This window comes from Aplysia californica, unplaced genomic scaffold (assembly GCF_000002075.1).
Source record: "Aplysia californica isolate F4 #8 unplaced genomic scaffold, AplCal3.0 scaffold00387, whole genome shotgun sequence".
Classification (NCBI taxonomy): Eukaryota; Metazoa; Mollusca; class Gastropoda; order Aplysiida; family Aplysiidae; genus Aplysia; species Aplysia californica.
This window is the reverse complement of record NW_004797657.1, coordinates 255,176-276,807: the sequence shown is the minus strand read 5'-3', so window position 1 is coordinate 276,807 and position 21,632 is coordinate 255,176. Positions and strand designations below refer to the sequence as shown.

Sequence of the window (21,632 nt, the reverse complement as noted above, 5' to 3'; positions counted from 1 at the left end):
ATTGAAAACGAGGGACGGGCGAGCGAACGAGCCCAGCGAGCCTTGCGTCAGGCGTCAAGCGCAGCGAAAGTACCGGCGAACACGCGTGGGTCCGACAGGACGACAGCATCAACGAGAAATTTGGCGTAAACTCTTTTAGTTTCACGGGTAACTTTACGAGTACGTGGTAAGACTTCACGGTATTGTCAATTGTATTACACCATGCGGACGGTTTATTTTGCTTTTCCCAGTACAGCCAAAGCTTTGTGGTCACCGGTGACGGGACAAAGAATCAAAATGGCGTTGAATCTACTTTGATGTGACCGCGATTACTACGACACGTTATGCAGCGGACCGGCCTTTACGCGATGCTGTCGTCGTCGGTTCTAGCGATAACATCAGAGTCGGTGTTTGATGTTTCAAATTAGATCTTGATCTAGATCTAGATCTATATCATTGCATTTTTCATGACACGTCAATTGAGTCCCTCGTCCCTTACTTTGCTTCTTAGTCTTAGTTTCCCTGGGAAATAACTGATAATTTGGTTGGCGTTGGTGGGTGGGGATGAGTCACCTCGCATGCCATGCACAAAAAAACAAAACAAAAACAAAAAAAAGTAGATCTTGATCTACAAAAACAAAATGATGGGCTATGTCCAGATCTAGAATATCTAGATATCTAGACCCATCATAGTTTATAAAGTTTAATTTGAGCACCAGTTCAAGTTCAGTGGTTCTGTCTGTACACCCTCTGATGTACAGTGGGTGTCGCATTCAACGAAGTCGGATCCAGTGAGGCAATCCTTATATCTGCGATTTTTTCCCTCCATCTCACGCGAAGCACAACGCCCATCCTTGATTCCTAACACATTTGTATTGCTGTAGATATCTAGATCTAGATCTAGTGTGCCTCAGGCTAATAAAATAAGGGCAAAGCCAAGAAGATGGGCGAGGGTTAGCCTACGGTTGGGCTGGGAGGGGGTGAGTAGGAACATGATGCGGGCTGTGAGAAACTGGATAAACTCTGGATGGGTAGGTCTAGATCGAGACCTTCATTTTAAAATTTTCTTTTCTTCCCCTGATCAGAAAATCCAAGCTCCCGCCTTTACTTTATGGATTCCTTACTTTATATATCTAAGCCTAGAATCTAGATTCTAGATATGTTAAAGGGTATGTTTCCATACGAGAAGTGTTCCGCAAAAAAAATATATTTTGAAACGCATATATAAACGACGGTCAAACACTCTCCTTTCTTATCTTTAGCCTTAGTCACGTTGAACGAGAGGTCGGATTCAACGAGGAGAAAGCCGGTCCCGGCAACCTAGTTGAATGCGACACCCTCTGTACTGTGCATACTTCAAGTTCAGTTAGCCTAGATCTAGATCTATCCGCAGTTCTCAACACACAGATCCTCCTATTCCTGAGCCTTTTATATCTAGATCTAGAGATCTAGATCTAATGTGTCAACTGCTGTGTTGGCCTCTTCCATAGAGACTATGACTTAGAGAGTCTAGATCTATTAAAAAATCTCTACTTTTTAAAGTTTTTTTTTTTTTAAACCTTTGACAAACCTTTGTCTTCAATTTTGTGTGTCATGAGCCAAATCCTCTTACACCCTACCATTGACAATGACATGAAGCTGCAGCGAGCACCCAGCACACCTCTGTTATTTTCCCAATATAGATGACGTATTCCGCCATCTATTTTTGTCGTCTTCCAGGGTTTCCATCGCCAGTAGATATTCTAGGTGCTGACTTGATCTTGCCGTGCTTGTTTTTTGGGGACTTCCGTAACGAGTGACCACTAGGAGATAGTAGGATAGAGGGGTAGGGTTTAGGGTCCATAGGATAGGGTTGGTTAGAGTTAGTGTTAGGGGAAGAGGTAGGGTTAGGTCCCTTCTTTATTAGTGTTTGTCAGGGTGGTCGCTTGGTATGGAAGTCCTTCCGTTTTTTTTCTTTCTAGAGTACAGTGGAACTCGGATTCAACGAGCTCGGATTCAACGAGATGAGATAGATTCCCTGTTTTTTTTCTTTAAAATCAATAGAAATAACCCGAATTCAACGAGCACTTAAATCAGCAAGCTTGGATTCAACGAGGTCGCTTCCAGGGTGAACAGCCCCCGAGACGTGCTTTGCTCATTTTTCTCCCGCAACGAACTATCGATTCCCGGAAACCATCAGTTGCACCTGCATCGTGAACCATTATTCACTTAGCCGATTGCATGCGACCAATCAGCTGCCTTTTTTCATACCAACACATGCATTGTTGGCACGCGGACGTGTCTACTACGTGTGTCGGGGTCGGATGGGCGGCCTGCACACGTGTTGCTGTGTGTGTGTGTCAGGGAAGGAGGGGGGCGCAATAGCCTACGGGCTTTGAACGTCGCAGATACAAACGCGTCACATTCTTTTTTTTTCCCCGGCAACTGATCATTATTTACAATGATAAAAGCTAGTCTTGACGTAGACCTACGTAATGAATTGTGGTCTATGGAATCAAAAGTTGCCGTACGCTAGGCTCAACACAGCAACACAACCCTTTGGTAAACAATCGAGATGACACAGGCGTTTGCATTTGAACAAATTGGTCTTTTTTTTAAACAGCTCATAATATGCAGGCACTTCAGGCACTACTTGTGACTTCTCTTAATACATTACTTGCTCAGTGCTTGTAATTATCTACACGAAAACCTCGTGTTTGCTATACGATCTCTCGGATTCAACGAGATTTTAGGTCAGGCCTGGCGACCTCGTTAAATTCGAGTTCCACTGTATTTTAAGATTCATGTTATCTTTTATTTTATTAAAACAATGTCGGCAATTATCGTTCCATAAATTTACCTTCTCCTCAAAGTTGTACACACAGGCACACACACATTACAAGAGCATGCACACACACATGCACAGACACACGCACAAGTGTGCGCGCACACACACAGCCCAATCAGTCGGTGATGAAACTTAGATCTAGTGCCGTAGCCCGTCACACGCCAAGCGGCAAAGCGGGCCCACCACGGTTAGATCTAGTCAAGTGGCAAGGGAAGCCCCGGAAGACAACAATTTAACAAAAATATATGGCGGAAATATGTCATCTATATTTTTGGGCTTATCACAGAGGTGTGCTCGATGCAGCTTCATGTTTGACCATGTGTGAGAGCATCATTTTTCAATGTGTAGTTTTCTTAAAATTACTACACTGACGGATTCAAATAGCACACTTGACTGAAGCTGAAGCTCTAACTCAAGTTAGATACAAGGCACAGTAACAGAATTTGTGTTTTTGTTGGGATACAGTAGGCTAAGCTGAATTCTAGCTAGAGTCAAAAGATAGTGTGTTTTTTGTCTTGACAGTTTCTAACGAGGAATTTAATGTTTTTGATTTTGAAAATGATAGTAGGCTTCAGTCGAACCTGTAAGTAAATGCAAGACGGAAACGTGAGGGAGCCAGAAAAAAATTACATCATATACAGGGGAATTTAGGGGGAGATGGAGAGGGGTCTCAGTGTAACCCAGTGGATGGGATCAAGGGTCGCTTGTCCGGTCGGCAAGCAGTGGTCAAAACTTTCACTCTCAAGTGCTATCCTCTCTCCATTAATGCATTGCATTTGTCCTAATTATCCATCCATTGCCACCAGTGCTTGTATTTCCTTGGGTCTGCTGGTTTGAAAATATATATATATATATATATATATATATATATATAAACAGTTCAGAAATGTTTGAGAACTAAATCTTCTTTGCTTTTACCCGTAGCCCCACTCATCGGTGTAATAGTAATAAACACAGTCAACCAATGCCACTCTTCCCGTGCTATGTAACAATGATTTAGGAAAGTCTGTTTACCCGCTGGCTTTATGATCAGGGCAGCAGGTATTGGTCAAACTTATTTCACACCTCTGGTTACCCGAAAGTTTCCGTGCTGGAGCACTGCTTTATCACAGGCACCAAAGAGATTTCATACCCGCACCACCCTGACCATGTGCACCGCTAAGGGCTCACATGGCTGGCGTAACATCTACCCCTAAAAAATTGCTCCCTTGCTCCCCTTCCTCGCCTGGCAGCATGGTGTAAAGTAAAGGTTAGGGCAGATGAAACCAAACTTGAAGTTTTGTTTCAAATCAAATGAGGGCTGAGTAGGCAAAACAATTAAGCTTTGACATTATATTCCGTCTTAGACAGGTGTAGGTAAAAACCCTCCGAAGGGAAAGAATCTTTCTTTCCGTTTCAGCTTTAGAAGAAAGGATTTAATAAAAGTAAGGTAATTTTTAGGAATTTATCAAGGGGCGGTGGGGAGATTCCGTAAATGACAGGTTTCTGTCTTACACAGGTTTTCGATAAAAGGCAGGTTTGACTATTGGCGGGAGTTATTTTTTCAAAAACCACCCTCCTAAATATCTAAATGTTGGACTTGGACTGGTTAAATCTCCGTGAGTGGTAGTGGTATAATTTAAACGGCGAAGTTGAAGAGGTGTGTTGTTGTCTCGGTGAAACGAAGCCATGATGATGATGTCAATGCCATCGGGGTAATTGACGGAAAACTTTTCGCCGTCTTGATCTTGATTTAGATTAAGCAATCGGGTTTCTGGTTTATTGTCTTTTCTCAAAAAGTCTAATCGGTGAAAGCTCGAGATTTGTATTGTCAATGACAATCGGGTTCTTGGCAGGACTCACGTTTCAAACGAAACAGTCATGACATCGTCATCTTGCACTTGCATTCATGACCCATGGTTGCCCATAAAGCTTGCCAGTTCAGTACATGATGTACTGTTTCCTCTGGGAGACAACCGTACCTACTTACAACCCCTGCTCAAGGTAACCTAGATCAGTTAGTTTGCTTGGTTGATATTGGTGAGAGTTCCAAATTAATAGACCACTCTTGACAGACAAGACAGCAATAAATTTTTAATATATTTTTTATATATTATCACTAGTTCGGCATACAGTACAGTAACAGTGTCACCCAAGTCAATGCTTTTTATCAAGACAAATTTAAGTTTTTTATAACTTGTAACACTAATGTATTCGTCATTCTTGTAGTGTTTCTTGATTTGGAGCTCTGCCAGAGTGCAAATGAATTTTTTTCTTTTCTTTATTTAAATGTCTGCCATCACTATGAGCTTAGTTAATGTTCCTGTTCTCGTCATGTTGTTAACCTTGATGAATATTGAAATGAAATTGTTTAATCAAATAGTGTGAGTTAGTTTAATTAGGTTTTTGTAATTTGTTGTATTTGACTTGTTGAACTGCACGCAAATGTTTCTCCTACTATCAATGTTTGCAAATTAGTTTTGAATGTGTCAAATCTGGATATCATCTCTGCCTCTAAAAACATGATTCATTTTGCCTTTTTGCATGATATTCAGGGCCACAGACAAATGCTACATGCATAGTTTTTTTTGTTTGTTCCACTTTTCTCTCTGGAGTGACCTTTGGGCTATGTAATTATATATTATATTCCAAATAAGCACTTGCCTTATTTGGGCTACACCCGTTGACGTAACTTTCTGAGCCTTCAACAAGGCTTGAAGGTTGCAACTCTATTTTCTGTTATTAAAAAAATGTAATCTTAATGTAGTTTACCTTGTCTTAGCGTCTTCTTAGTGACACTGTCTAGTCCTTCTGAATGCCGAATGTGGTGGAGTGAATCGAATGGAAGTCAGTACATATGAAAAACACAAATAGAACTAGGATTATGTATACACAATAGTAGTAGTAGGCCTTATTTATCAATTTAAATACAGTCAAACCTGTGTAAGATGGCCACTCATTGTGATTGTCAAGGAGAAAAGTGGCCGTATAAGACAGGTGGCCGTCTTAGGCAGGATTGATTAAGAGGAAGAAAACAAACTATTCCCATCTGAGGTCCCAATTGAAAGTAGTCAGTAGCCTCATTATTGTTGTTTCTGTTGTTGTTGTTGTTTCTGTTGTTGTTGTTGTTGGTTTGTATTTCGTTTGTAATTTTTATTTTGTTGCTGATTTAGTGCAAAGGTGACAATAAAACGAAATGTATCAGACAAGGAAGACCGAGTGCCATGTTAAAACAAACACATGAGTCGCCACCTCTCTGAGAACGAGCGACGTTTCTGTCACAAGTTCATGTTGACGTCCTTTGTTACAGTCTGGGTAAACAGTGACCACTCATCTCACTTACGATTTGTATGGGCGGGGCTTATGGGAATGAGGGATTACACGCTAACCTCACCAGCAGCTGAAAATTGGTACCTATTGGTCAACAGTGGGAGGGGCCTACGCAACATGATCGGTTGGAGGGACTACCTAACAACAACGACAAGTGAGTGAATTTTGATGGTTCGCCCACAACGCCAGGGGCCAATGCACAATTTATGACAAAACGTAATGGAGTCACTAAGGCGGCTGTCTAAGACAGGTGTTATTGCTTAGTGTGATAGGGGTTGTGAGTTAAAATATGGTGACCGCGGCCGCGTTGGACAGGTGCCTGTTTTATACAGTTAAATTATATAGAAAAAACACAAAGGGGAAAAAGGAAAGTGGCGGTTTGTACAGGTGGCCGTCTTACACAGGTGGCCGTCGGGGCAGGTTTGACTGTACTTCCAGAGTGAATGGTTTATAATTTATACCCTGGTATTCTGTTAAGCACCAAAACATAAACAAAAGAAAGCAGAGCAAAACTGAATGAGAATGATGCAGTAACTTAGTATTTGAATTAGTAGAATCTATCATCCATTTAACTGAAATTTGCGGGTGGTTAGAGGGTGCCACTGGTTGGTCCTATTTTTGTTTTTTCACTTTCCTCTAATATTTCCTTTCTTTCTTTCTATTTCCCTTCACTAAATAACCACAATTATGTTCATGTGCTTCTCTTTTTATGCAAACACAGCACACATTATTTACTGAAATTCACAGGCGTTCTCAAGTCTTGTACATTGTATGATAATTTGGTTTTGGCCACAGCCCCCAACGAGTAGGCCTACTATGATCCTAACCCTACACCCTTACAACCCATAATGCTATACCTATTCTATGTAAAGTTATTATATTTATTCAAGTACTCCTCAGGCCAATCTTTTTTATTTCTTTTTTTTTGCCAGAATATTCTATACAGAAATTAATTCATATCAAGTCTTTAATTTATACTCTGGTAGAAGTGGAGGTGTATACTGTTGCTGAGCACAGATGAATCTAAATTGAACAATAAAGATGCTGAACTGGGAAAGTGAAAGGAATTCTTCCCGGACTTTCAATTATGCAAGAGAAATCAATTAACGTTCATGATAAAAGGGTAGCTCAAATAAGGTTTTTTTTCGGAGGGTGTTAGGTAAAGGTAGCTCAAATAAGGACTCCTTCTTTTCTAACTAAAGTCATTCTTATACTGAGTCAAATGACTCCTTTGTTGTTGTATATTAGTTTTTTAAATTGATTCATGGTCTTAAAGTCCAATAATGACAACCAAAATGTTTTCCTTTCACTTAGAGCTTGTCTTCTATGTGCGATTCGACGTTGTGTCGCATGTGCTCCTTGACGCTCTAGAATCAATAAAGTAAGATTATAAACAAACTGTCTCCTCAAGCATAAGGGTCTCGTAGCATGCGACAGACTGGGGGTGTGACAAGTATAGAGCATTACCATTGGTCAAAATACCTAGCCAAGGAGTGCCGGTCGACACGCCATGTGTGGTGTGGTGTGGTGTGTGTGTATGTGTGCGTAGGATGTCCATCTTCAATTCGACCCAATGGAAATTTTATTGATCTGATTTTATTGTTTTGTTTGTTTAACGGACAACAGGAGGAGGAGGAAAAGGAAGAGGAGGAGGAGAAAAATGAGGATGAGGAGGAGGAGGAGGAGGACGAGGACTTACACGGGATTGGCCATGTACGGAATAAAAAATGTCAGTGGATCATAGAACTCTTATTTGACGTACTTTGTACTTCCTGGTTCATCCTGACATTAAAATTTGTCACTCTCTCTCTTCTGTGAATTGCCAGTCGCGCACAGCTAAATGTCGCGTTGCGCATAAGGTGACAGTTTTTGGTGCTTTTGTCGCACTCGACTGAAAATTTTGGCACTATGTGGTTGCGTGTAAGGATACACACCTGGCGACTGTGGCGCTTGACTAAACTTCGCATCGCGCATAAGGAGACATAAACTTACACTACACTTTTGGAGGGGTATATGGTTCATGCTTTTTGGCCCTCAATTGAGAAATTTGCAATACAATAAAACCAATAATTGCTAAGGTAATCTTTATTAAATGGGTTGAGTGCTTAAAAGTGGTCGATGAAAATTATCACTCTCAAGAACTGAAGATTAAAAATTACTTCTTGTAATGAAGTGGTGATGAAAAGAGTCCCTTCTTTTGAGTAAAACTGATGTTTAGTCAAAATGGCTAAAAATTAACCTTTGCTTTTGGCAGTTTTAGTACATAATTTTTTAACGACTTATTACTATTACTCAACTCTGTTTTTAGTGAAAAGTCACTTTTCTAGACAGGTACCTCTGTCTTTTTTTTAGAAATGATGAAGGGTGTTTTGTTGTTGTTAAGTTTTTTAAAAAGAGAAAACCCATTTTTAATGTAATTTATGTAGAAGAAAAGTTGTTTTGGAAATCTGAAATTTCATTGTTTGAATCTGTTGACTGTCAAACTGAGACCACGCAACAATTCTGTCTTTTTTTCATGATGGTTTGATCTAAATGCCGTGACTTTGACTTTGACACTTGATTGTAATGACATTGGTGTGTACAGCGTATGAAATTTGTGGAAAAGATTACATTCATGACTTGTATTAGTGGACAGTTCTTATCATGAATGTATAGAGAGTGAAGTCCCCTTAAACTGAAATCTCTTCTGTTGAGAAAGACTGCTCACATAATAAAGTAAAAAAAAAAGAAAGAGGGATTCTTTTTTCTTTCAGTTGGCCTGCCGCTGCTTGTGGATTAACTGTGTTTGGTTTTAGTGGACTCCACTATATTCTTAAGTTTAAAAAATAAGGTTGTCTTGATAGCAGGTCTTTTTTAATAAAGATGGGAAAAATGTCGGAAGGGGTGAGGTTCTAAGTTCTAAATCCCTAATCCTCTTAATTTCAGGCCTTGCTTTGTCAATCACCGATTTGCGAAAGCTTTTAAAAATCTTAATTTCATGTATGGATGGTTAAAAAAAAATCCTTGTACATATATACCCAAGAACTGATTCGCTTAAATTACTTGAATACACTGTGCAGTTACAGCATCCCCCAAATGTATGTTTTTTTCTGAAAGGCTTTTAATGTGACAGCCTGATTTTGCAGGAAATGTGAGAAAATGCGGAAAATTAATGTTATACCCTGGTTGTTGCTTTTGTTTTATCATTGACATAATCTTAACTAGTTGTAGAGAGGTTTTTCAAGCTAATTTTGAAAATTGATAGCTTTTTGAGGAAGCTAATGTGCTAGTACTAGTAATGCAAAAAGCAAATGAGCTTAAGCATGATAAATGTTTGTGGGTTTGATATCTGTAAAACATTTTACATTGTTCTCCAGTTTCAACACACTGATTTTCTTTAGCATTCTTAAAATCAACCTGTCAAGAAAGACTTTTTACGAAGCAAAGCAGTAAACAAGAAGGCGATGAGAAAAAGATGAATTGAACTGAGACAGCAGTAACATGTCTATGGTGCTGAAGTATTTGCCTTGGATTTTTGTCCATTTTTGAATTTTGACAGATGAAAGATTACTGAATGTGTTTTTTCAACGATGTTGAGTTTGTTTCTTGTGCTTAAAGAGTGTTTGCATTTGCTATGGTGTAGTGTACTTGATTTTTACATAGCGAGGACAACTTATCACTTTTCTACACTGATTTATTATTTTGAAAAGCAACATTATAAGAAGGGTCTAGGGATATGAAGAGTGGAGTCTTCTATACTTTGCTATAAAGACTTGAACCCTCTTGTTCTCAGTTGAGCCGAGATGGTGGGCACCAAGTTGTACGTTGGAAACCTGCCTGATGAGGTGAACAAGGATGAACTGGAGCAGATGTTCCGGAAATATGGCAATGTCGTGGAGTTCGACATCCTCAAAGATTATGGTTTTGTTGTAAGTATTTTGACAGATGATAACTGGTGTAAAGCATGTTCAAAATCACACTTTTGGTTACTTATATTTTGAAATTGATAATTGCCAAGTAATAGTTATTTAATGAGATGAATATTTAAGGACAAGATTTAGATGTCCTTGTATTGACTTAAAAACTTATTCCTGGCTAGCTGCTCCCAGCGGCTTGTGGTCAGAACTGCTGTGCTGGTGATCCACTGTCAGTGGCTTGGTCAAAATCCTTTACAACGAAGTTGACGTTAATTTTCGCCTATTGCCAAAAATCCATTTCTTACTGGGAGTTCTTTTATTGGATAACGGCTATACTATCAAAATACGTTAATTTGTTTTGATTTAGTTATAACCTGTTTTGTGACGTGTATGTCACTGGCAGGTTTCGTGGCTAAAGAGAGCTCTGGAATAGTGAGAAAACACCCCTCCACAGAAACAGTTGATGTTTTTCCTTTTTTTTTTTCAATTTTTATTTTGTTAGCATGTTTTTGTTACCTTGTGTCTTTTGATGAACAAATCATGTTAAAAATGCTGTTTGTTCTTTTTAGTTCCCTTTTAATTCTATTCTTCATTCTTCTTTCAGCATTATGAACAAGAATCAGAGGCAAAAGCTGCAGCAGCTGCCCTGGATGGACATGTGTACAGAGGAACAAATATGAAAGTGGAAGTAAGATTGTCGCTTTTCAGCTCTGTAGTGTATTTATAGTCATTTTGGCTCGTTCATTTTGATACAGATTCCTCTTAACTAGTTAAGTAAACTCGTGATAATTTTTGGTAGCTTCTATAATAGTTAGCAGAGTAAACTTATGATCATTTCCGATAAAAGTATCAACTTTAGTTGTTTCAAAATTGTTTGATTTCTGACGTCTAGTAGAAGTATTTGGATATAAAAATGAATACGCTACAATTCTTTTAGGTTTGTACTTCTCCTAGAGCCTGAAGAAATATGCCTTAAAGTCAAGTTTGTAGCCAATTATTTAAAAGAATAGGCTCAAGGAGAAACAAGTTTAACCCCACCGCCCCTCTCACTGAAATTCATGTCCCTTGAGACATGTCTTGTTCATTCTGTAAATGTTGCTTCTTTTTAGGTTTCCCGCAGTAAAGTGCGTCAGAAAGCTGGTATGGGTGGCAAGGGAGAATGTTATCGCTGTGGAGGTGAAGGCCACTGGTCAAAGGAGTGCCCAAGAGGACCGTAAGTTGTCAGTGGTTACAATGTCTTGTGTTGTTAAAGAAATAAGCTTTCAGACATTTTATTGACCTGTTTCTTATAGTGTTTGCTTGCACAATACATCGGGTGAGGGCTGGCAAATGAAAATTTGAAAGACTTTAGCATAGGAATGGCCTCCTTGTGTCAGTTCATGTTCTATTTATATCGCCAGCTCCATACTGATTTTGATTGAGTGATGTGCAAGGCCGGGAAAATAATCCTGTGGGAGACAGGTTTAATTTCAGAGATCGGGTTGAAAAGGATGCTGAAATTTGTTCCCTTCTCAACTTAATTTTAGTTGAGTTGTGTACATGGTAGTATTGTTTTGGGCAAAAGATTAGCTAAATCGATAGTGTTTTCCGGATGGTGTTCTGGTCTAGATGAGTTCAACAGATGTCTGGTAATTCTTCTCTGTATGTCATAGTGTACTAAAGTGTTGTCTGCATATTTATCAAACTGATCACTTCCTGGCATTTATATTTCAGATCACGTGATTCTAGCCGGGGAAGAGGTATGGGAATGCGTGGAGGTGGGGGCAGGTTCCGCGTCTACGACAGACCCCCACCAAGAGAAGCATACTACCCTGATCCATATGACTATTATGCGCGGTCTCGCATGTATCCTCCATCTTCCTCGTATGACCGATACAGATATGACCCCTACGAGCGTAGGCTGCCGCCAGTGCCCCCACCCAGAGACCCGTACCGTGACCCATATGCCAGACCATCACCAGAATACTACAGGAGGTCTCCTCCAAGGGATCCGTACTACGACTACTATGAGAGAAGAAGGTAAGAGTTGCTTTACTAGACATTTGACTATTAACCCTTAGAGATCTCGAACTTCCGTAAAGTGCTGATCGCGACCGCCGGTCTCGATAGACATTGGCATAGTATAACGCGATATACGAAAAGAACAAAGTACTAATTTTTATACTGCTGGCTGGTAGGCTACGCAGAATTGATTTCGCCCGTCATTTTTCTTGTCACAGGGTTCGATCGAGACGGGAGGAGTATTTTGTTTTAAAGTTGAAGTCGAGTGACAGCAAAGTTGGAAAATTTGCGATTGCGACCCACGACAAACATGAATATAGTGTCCCATCAGATTCAGATGAAGATGTTCCGCGTATTTTCGTTGAATCGGAAGATGATTTCGAGGGTTTTGATGCTAGAGCTAACACTTTGTGGAATATAACGTAGGCCTACGAAGCATCTAGACTCAGGTCTAGATCTAGAGATCTAATGAACCGGCAGTTTTTATTCAGTCATTTCCAACACCACTACTACAACAATAACTTAACAAAATACTTTTTGCTTCACATATTCATAAAGAACTTTCAATAATCTAAAACTTTTATTCTTACTTTCATTAGAAATTTTGACAAATAAAAAAGTTATTGGCAAAAAAAAAAAGCGTATGTGCTAATCTGGCGTTTTTCCCAAATAAATTCAGCACAGAGGGAAAATATAAGGGGAAAGAAATCAGCGCTCTAAGGGTTAAGGAAAACCCTAAGACTACACAAGCAAACCAAAAAATATTTGTGGGCGGTATGTGATTTGAAGAAAATGGTCTCAAAGGTTTTTCTCAAGTTATGGCTCATGGCAGTATTTTATCTACACACACTTCTAGCATCTTAACACCTTGGACTTCTACTTCGTTGTGATTTTAGTCTAAAAATTGCCCTCCTTGGTTCTTGCATTTGTGTGATCTCAGTAGCTACTCACTTTATTATCTATACAATTTTGACCTTTTCTATGCTGTCTTAGAAACTTTTGCTTTATTTTTTGTTTTTGGATGCTGAGTGTTGAGTGTTCACAATAATGGACAAGAGGATGTATGATACTGATGTTGAAAGGCAATGCTATAAGGGACATTTTTATAGGCTGTTGTCTTTGATGTGAGTGTTTGTGGAAAGGAAAGATTTAGAAAGTTTATGGATTTATAAGATTTTAATGCTGACTTGTGGACATGAGAAGTTAATTGGCGCTGCTGTGTCAGTATCTCAAGACATGTTATTTTACTTACTAGCTTAACTGTAACTCGTTTGACTCCAAGCTTTTTCCGGGGCTTTGAAATAGCATCGAGTGAGACACTTCCTAGATTAATGACGGCGGGTGCATCTAATAGTAATGCATGGTAGTGAAAGAGTTAAGGGAACCCAATAATTAGTTGGTAGTGTTCTTAGAAATAAAGCTACTATATCTTTGAGTCGTGAATAGTCTTTTGTAATTGTAATATTATCCTTTCTCATCAGTCTTTCTTAGTCATTCTTCATGTGCATTTCATACGTGTTCCAAGCCATAGTTGAACCTGCGCCAATGACCACCTATTCAAACGGCCACTTCCCATTTCCCCCCAAGCCTTTTTTAGAAACATAATGCCACCGTGTAAGATGACCACCTGTGACCTGTCTAAAACAACTGATTTTCTCCTTTACACTTTGTCGCCTCAGAACTGTTTTGCCCTCTTTACTTAAGTTCACTTTGGACAAAATAGTTTTGAGGCGACGACCTGGTGGCTGTCTTGGACAGTTTCAACTGTATACTTAGTAGTAGGTTTGTCTACCATTGGGAACTTGTAGTCTTTCTGTTTCCACTGTTTTCTGTTTGTTGTAATTAAAGAGCTAATCAATATTATTCATGAGGTTGCTATGCTTCTTTCTCACTGTAGTTTTTTTTTCAGCATGTAGTAATATCCTTATATTTAGTGTATTCATGACTTTGTGCTTTGCATCATTTGGACTTATATATATATATATCTATCCAGTTTTTTTCTTCCTGTTTGCTTAATACAAGTTTCACAAAACCTCATGTTTTCCCTTCTAATTTATTTTCATTTTCCGTCTCTTTATATTAATCAAAATGCATGTAAATGTTGAAATGTACAATCAAGCACAAATAACATGAAATGAAAAACTTGATATCCTGGGGATAGCTTTTACAATTTGCCATATCCTTACTGAACTGCTTTGTTTTTTTTTGTATTGACAACAGTTTTCTCAAACACCCGTCCTGATCTGTTGAGCAGTTTGTATTGAGAAGCTAGATCAAATTTTTCCTCACAATTGCCTCGAATTCAAATGGCCCTGTGGGCATGAAGCATAACAATACACCCATCGTCATCGAGAGTATGAGATTACATGAGCCATCAGGCTGGCCCCTTCACAACGATATACACATACACTATTGATATTGAGATGCTTTATCACACATTACCTGTAGTGTGCTTTCCTTCAGTCTACTCATGTGAGAGTGGGTGCTGGGTGGTAAATTATGATCGAAGACAGACAGTGTAGCACTGTGTTGTGCCACGTGATGTGTTAATTACTCTTTGTGTGCATGTGTGTGGTTGGTTATTTGAATGTGAGGATAGACCCTATGGAACGGGAAGTGATTCAACAGGAGTGGGCTGTGTGCTTTGACCAGTGTTGGTTACATCGTCATGATGACAGTGATCTGAAGTAGGAATAAATTTGAAAATATATCTTAAAAAGAAATGATTTATAAGGCTGATCAGCATAATTCTTTTCCTTTCTCTTGCATGGACGCACTGCTGGCTCATTACCTGTGGTGTAGTGTGTCATGAGAAATACGCTAGCACTTCTTTGAATGATGGGTTGGTAGGGTGTCATCGAAGACAGACAGTTTCGGGCTACATTGGGCTGCATGGTGTAGGAATAATATTTGTGTGCATGTGTGTCTGTATTTGTTTGAATGAGAAGGTATGGGTTGGGAAGTCACCTGAAGTGATTACACAGTAGGGGTGGTTCACTTGTTCTGACCAGTGTTGGCTACATCATCATGATTCTGGTCTGAAGTAAGAGCAGTTCTTTTTTTTTTAAAGAGTAGAAGATGTAAATCTAAGGCTCATCACCATTGCTTGCTCTCTACCTTTTTCTTTCTTTGACTCCAAAAAAGGAGCACTCGCTATCCATCCGTCTATCCTTTTATCGATACTGGGCACTTTTCATGATGGCGGTGTTTTTATCTTCCGACTTATGCTGGCACAGTTAGTTGCCTTGATTTTCTTTTGATGTGATATTTCATTTCTTGTTATTAGGATTTATTTGCATTATGGATGTGTCGAACATATTTGTAAATTTCTTACCTGTTTAGGACATCCATGTTTTTCTGTTGATCAGTTACTTTTCTTTATTTTAGTAGACAACCTCAAATTAAAAAAAAAAAAGCTTTACCTGTACTGTAGTCTCTTCATGTTGTACCAGTACCTGTTCTTGTGATTTAGGGGAAATAAAGTGATATTTGGGGCGAACAGTGTCTTATCCGGGTCAGTGCCCAGACCAACCCATTAATCAATCTGAATAATGTAGGCTCATTTTGATAGCGGTTAGCCACTAAAGATGAGATGTGTACTGAGGGGCATAGAACATGTCGACGCTGAGTTAACTATGATCAGATTGACCTTCTGTTGGGTGAAAACATTCTGTAGCTGTCCAGCTGGGAGTTACTGAGTGTTTTGTACATGAAGAGTGATTTTCCAAATTCCTCTAGTTTGTTTTTACCTAATTTTCAGCAATTGAGTAAAGCTTTGTGAACAGTCTGTAGTTGTTGTTTACAAGCAAGTATTGTCTCTTCTTTAGGTCCACTTTCCATTAGGTCCACTTTCCATTCATATGGAGGATCAAAGTGGGTTTTTTTTTTTTTCATTTTAGTATATGCCCAGAAAAAATGATTTAAGGCTCAGCTGTTGGGATTTTGGGTGTAATCAGACCACTGTATTACTTCAATTTTCTGTTTCCATTTGAATGAAGTCTATAATGACCACATTTCTGGAGGTGTACGTGCAGGGATTTAAATGATACTATAAATTTGATAAAATTGCAATTTCAAACACTTGAAAGTTGGATTCGAAGTGTCATGGTGAAAGTATGTTGTGTTTCCTCTACTTGAACTTTCCGCATGACTAAGTGTGTTAATTATTCTCTACTGTTGCAATTAGGTATGACGCCCTTGATGGCTATGGGGACGGCTTGAGGTGAGTAAGTAGTTGGCTCACCTGGTTATGTCTCAAATCTGTTGGGTTTTTATTAAATGATATTGAGTCTTTCTTCACAAGTTCTCATTGCTAATGCCTGGTTCGTGTGGATTTTCACTTGTTACTGTGACTTTGTTCTTTGAATATTAAAATCTAGACACATGTCTGGGTAAGACTGCTGAAGGATTTCTTTTGGGCCGTGTATTGTCCATTTACACATGATCCAATTAACTTTCCCCTTGACTGTTTCGAATAGAGACTCACTGTTGTTTGGAAAGGAGGATTGTTGGGGGTTAACTGTTTACATCAATGAGCTAAAGCAGAAGACTAAAAAATTACCATCGAATCTTGATAGTGTTACTATTGCTAGCCATAATTTACCCTTCTGCTTCTTTTATGCAGTTTCGTGTACCTTATTTTGCATTGTGCGCTGTTGCATGCTTGTTCCCCAAAATGTGTATTTGGTTGTTCTGATTAATGAGTCTTGTTTCTCTTCCCTGGCTTGCTTTTTTAAGGTTTCATGTATGCTCCTCTTTTAACGTATTCCTTTTATTTATTTATTTTTTTCACTTGTTACTGCTCTTTATATAAGTTACAATTTTTCTTTCCTCATTTAAAAAAACCCGGAAGCATTTGTCTAAGTTGGTGGTGGACACTTTTGTAAGGTGGAAGTCTAGTCTGTATGTGTCTCCCTTTCACTATAACTAAGTTGCTTTGTGGTTTTATCTGATTTGCCTAGAACTAAGTGAGGCTCTTGAAGGATGCTTTGTAAGCAAGGAAGGCTTTATTTATGTATTGTTTTTATGAATCGCCATTTACAAATGTGTTGATTGTGAAGCACAGCGGTAGGCCAACCTGTGTTTAATGCAAAGTCAGTGGGGCCCTTTGACATATTGATGGGCCCTGGGTTTTTTTCAGCACGATGTTACAAGACATTACTAAAACAGCAATGCTTTAACAGTCTCCTATGTACATTTGTTAACTTTGTAGTGGGTATGTGGAGAAGAGCCCAATGATCAAATAGTAAGGCAAACATAGTGTTTGATGAAATAATGTCAGCAGTGCTGCATTTTAAAGCTTCTCAAATTCCTTGTTCAGAATTTTTCCTTTTTTTTTTCTTCACATTTTATGAATTTGAGGGAGGACAGGAGAACCTTTTCTCCACAGTTGTGTATTAAGTAGGCTAGTAACAGTAATTTAAATTTTTGCCAGGGTGATTTATTGGGAGAACTACTGGTAGATCTCAGTGCTATCCTCCTCTGCTATTTTCTTTTGCATCTTATATACTTGTTTTATCCCAACTCAGTACATTGAGGCTGAGGGTTCCATAACAAAAATCTCTCTAATGGTGATGAGTTTTAACTTTTTGCCAACTGGATAACTTCCCAAAACTGAAACATGAATGCTACATGGTGAAAATTGATTGTTCAGACATTTGGGTAAGATAAATATCCAGAGAGTTCACAAAGTGAACACTTGATGAAAGATGTCACTGAGTGATATGTTCTGAGATTTTTTTCTAAAAAGCAATTCAAAAGGGCTTCTTTTTGATGATGCTGGTACCAGTTGAGGACTATAAAGTCAGTCACACTACCTCCATTTTGTTTGAGAATATGCTGTTCTTTCCATCTTTTAAAATTGTCTGAACCCTTTTGAGACCGATAAAAGATACCTTGCAAAGCCAAAACAAAAAGCCTTCAATAATAAACTCTGAATGTGTCATGTCTGGCTATTTTTCTGAAGTAAGTTAGTGCGCTCGTCTCCAAAACGGAAAGTCCGGGTTCGAGCCTTGGTTCGGACACTGATTTTTTCGCCCCCTCCTGCCCACCCAGCAGTAATGGGTACCTGAATTCAAGTTAGGGAAGTAAAGGCGGTGTGGAAAGGAACTGGCCACCCTATCACAATATGCCGAAGGCCCAGGAAGTTGTCTCACTAACAGGGCAATCCTTAATATCCGGATTGGATTCGGGAACAACTTTACTTTTTAAACTATCCACAAATATTGCTTATTAATAGATTTTTAGCTTTGCAGGCTGGGTGTTGGTGATTATCAGTATGTTTACTTCGACATTTAAAAAAAAAAGGAATTGAGTTGTGATGATGATTATTACTCTCTACTGGTCTGGTAACCATTGACATTTCGTGAGATCACTTGAAAAAAGTTGCTTCTATTGTGATGTCAACCAGTTTCCTTACTTTCATTGTTTCTTGTTACAGAACAATTATGGGCCTGTGTTATATTGTGGCAAAACAAAATGTTTTAGTTCCGGTACTTCAACCGTTTTGATTTGCAAAGTAAATCTAAGCTGTGCTACAAACTAACGTGAAAATAAACAACTTATGTCCCACGTGTTCATATGACCATATGCAGTTTCGAGTGCCTTAAAACTTTTACCAAACTAAACTCATGGCAACAAGTGATGTACAAAGAAACATGTAACAAGGTCGATGGGCCTAACTTTCAATTTTGTTGAGTGCATGTGTTCGTTATAACAATCAATCATGTAATTTGTGCAACAGCTTGCATTTCTATATAGGACCTATCATGTAGAAATGTTTTTTTCCCCCCACAGACGAGAACTTAATTCATTATGTAGACCTAAACCTTTGTCTGAGCTAGCCTACTTTCATTGATCAGTGGTTTGGGGGGGGGGGGGTTGTCTGGTTCTATTACGTGTATTTGAATGCTCTATAGTATCACCAAATTTGGTCGTCTAACATATTTTAATCTACTTTGATTCTAGGGTTAGTCAACAAACAGGTAAAAGTATATAATATATTACAGACCATTAAAAAAAAGTTTTTTTCTGCTGAGAATTTAGAGCCACCATGTTTCTTGTGCTTGGGTAAAATATTGACAGTAGATTGGGTTGGATAAATACAACAGGTGATATTTTAACAAGGTTGACATGGTGATTTATCATTGTTGTTTAAGTTAAAGTGCATTTTGATTGTTTGTTTGTATTAATTTGTTTTTTCTTTATAGACTTGTTTGGAATTTATGAAATGTTTGTTAAATTTGCCCTTTATAATGCTTTAAAAAAACGAAGTGGGTCTATATAATTTTCATAAACAAGTCGACCAGTTTGGTAACAAAAGAGGGTTGGTGTCCATTGGAAGAGGTTCTGACTTACTATTCTCTAACATGTTACTTGTTTGTTGCCTTTTGAATGGGAGTCAAAATTACTTTTGGACAACTTGCCTGTTGATTTGAATGTATATGTACTTTGTCAGAAGTCACGAAGCTCCTGTCTTGTTTTTCCATCTTCTGCTTTGCTTCTCCAAGTGGCACTAAGTTGGGGGGGGGGGAGATAATGCCATGGTGTGGGTGGTTGGCGGGTGCTCTGGTGTGGTTTGCTCCTTCTTTCCTATCCAACATCTATCATCCTTGTCTCCCCCCCATCTTTTTTGTTTGTGCCTCTATTGTAACACCTAATCTTCGGCACTTATATGACCTATTGTGTTGCAAGTGCCGTAAAACTCTTACTAAAACTAAAAAAAACAATGGTATTTTATTTTCTCGTCGTTTTTTAAAATTTTATGCATTGTTGTCTTGCAGTCTCTCGACAGTATTTTTTTTTAAAGCTAGTTTGCAGTTCTCAAGTTGTCTTATAAACTAAAAGGAATGTGTTTTGCTCAAGGCCAGGAGTCTTTGTTGTTAAAGTACACCTATCTTTGTTGGCTTTCCACTTCGTATGCCTACACTACAATCAAGAGTTTCACTTCGATGGTGAGATTTGGTGTCCGTGTCTAAGACGACCGCTTTGTTGATGCTGATTGTGGGGCAAAAGGCAAACTCTCTTAACTCGTGTTGGGCTCCTAGATGAGGAAGTTTTGGGAAGATCTGGGCGATCTGACTGATATTCTGTGTTTGTCCTCCCCAGCTTGTCCTCCAGTGGAGCCGCCAGTGCTGTAGATGACATCAAGCCACCACCTCGCAACCCGCTACAGGGACGTGTCCCCGGCCCCTACTGAACACTGTCTGCTGGTCCCCACTGCTAAAGAACATTGTGTGCACAAGTGCACCTCATGAATATTGTCAATTGTTTCCTCTGGGTTTTTTTTTGTCCATGCTCATTCATTAAATGTTTTAGTCTGATCCCACCCCATCACCCAACAGCTATTTTTCAAATTTTATATTTTTTATGCTTTGATCCACTATGTGCATCCCTTTTTTTTTCATGGTTGTAATGATTTGCATCGAAAATGTTTTGTTGTACGTTGTCAGACATTTTGTTGCATTATGGTAATCAGGTTTCTAGTACCTGCCTGACCATATATTGAAAGTGTTCTGTACAGGATTTCATAGCCTCGTGTCATCCCTGCCACATAATTTACAAGTTTGACCCTTAGTTGTATTGGGTCGGGGAATTTTGTTGTTGTTTTTTTTTTAATGGGTTTTTTTTTTTTGTTGCACTCCCCCCATCATGAAGTATTGCATTGTTCAGAAACAAAAACGTATTCATTGTTGAATATCATGCCAAATTAATTTCTCTAAAGTTCCTGTTCATGTGTAAATATACCATACAGATACTACATTTTTATTCTTTTTCTAGAGATTTTTTTTTTTTGGTGTAAGCAAGCGTTTCTCAATGTGTTTGCCTCGATCTTGTTAAACAATTTGGAGAGTTTTTGTCAGCTTTGTTGATGAAGGTTGTTGACTCGAGAGTGGCTTTAGTGGTCACTGAGTTGAATCTGGTGTGTATATGTTTTTCTTGTTGCCTGTCTCTTTCCGGCATTTCTAAATGAAACGCCCGACAATCCAATTCCTGTAACACATTACAACTACAGCGCAGTGAATGACGTGCACGGCTCTCAGGGCTAGGCTACAACAGCTAGTACAGAAAGTACTAGAAGAAGTGTCAGGAGATTCAGCCAATCAAAAGCGGCATTTTGAACTCTTTGTGGTTCTCAGATGTGCTGTCTGATACCTTTACCCATACAGGGCTTACTGAATGTTTTCTGTGCTTTACTTTGATTTTATTGCCGCCAGGTTTAGTTTTTGAAGCATTGAAGCATGTTGTGAAGCGCTAGATTTCTAGTTGTGCCGGGTAATTTCTGCACGTACACTGGGATGATCAAGAGTAATTGTAGCTTCTTGTGACAGTAAAATAAGCTTATGAACCATCGTTGTCCATGTAAATTGGATTAAGAATGTTGTAATGCACTTGACAAGGTGGACCAAAGCTGAATAAAATTTGTCTGTTGGTCTTTCATTTTTTATTTTGGTTTTTATTGTTTGTCTTGTCATTTGTAGTTAATGTTATGGGTGTTGCTTTTGCATTTACCAACACTTGTACAGTGGAACTCGGATTCAATGAGCTCGGATTTAACGAGAGGAGATGAATTCCCGTTTTTTTTCTTCTTCTTTAAAATTAATAAAAATAACCCGGATTCA

At 38.8% G+C, this 21,632-nt stretch overlaps 1 protein-coding gene across 5 annotated transcripts; it reads left to right on the top strand.

The window, feature by feature from the left end:
• Positions 1-21,450, top strand: LOC101852195 (RNA-binding protein lark). Of its 5 annotated transcripts, none has more exons than XM_005103707.3 (7): positions 1-159; positions 9,888-10,023; positions 10,616-10,699; positions 11,121-11,224; positions 11,725-12,030; positions 16,199-16,234; positions 20,119-21,450. In XM_005103707.3, exons 2-7 carry the CDS (start codon positions 9,898-9,900, stop codon positions 20,207-20,209), a joined length of 747 nt encoding a protein of 248 aa, XP_005103764.1. In that variant the 5' UTR covers positions 1-159; positions 9,888-9,897; the 3' UTR covers positions 20,210-21,450. The 5 variants fall into 5 exon arrangements, with proteins under 5 accessions (XP_005103764.1, XP_005103762.1, XP_012941017.1 ...); XM_005103705.3 differs by having other exon boundaries at positions 1-166; XM_005103704.3 differs by lacking the exon at positions 1-159 and adding an exon at positions 4,710-4,789.
• Positions 21,451-21,632: the final 182 nt, after the last annotated feature.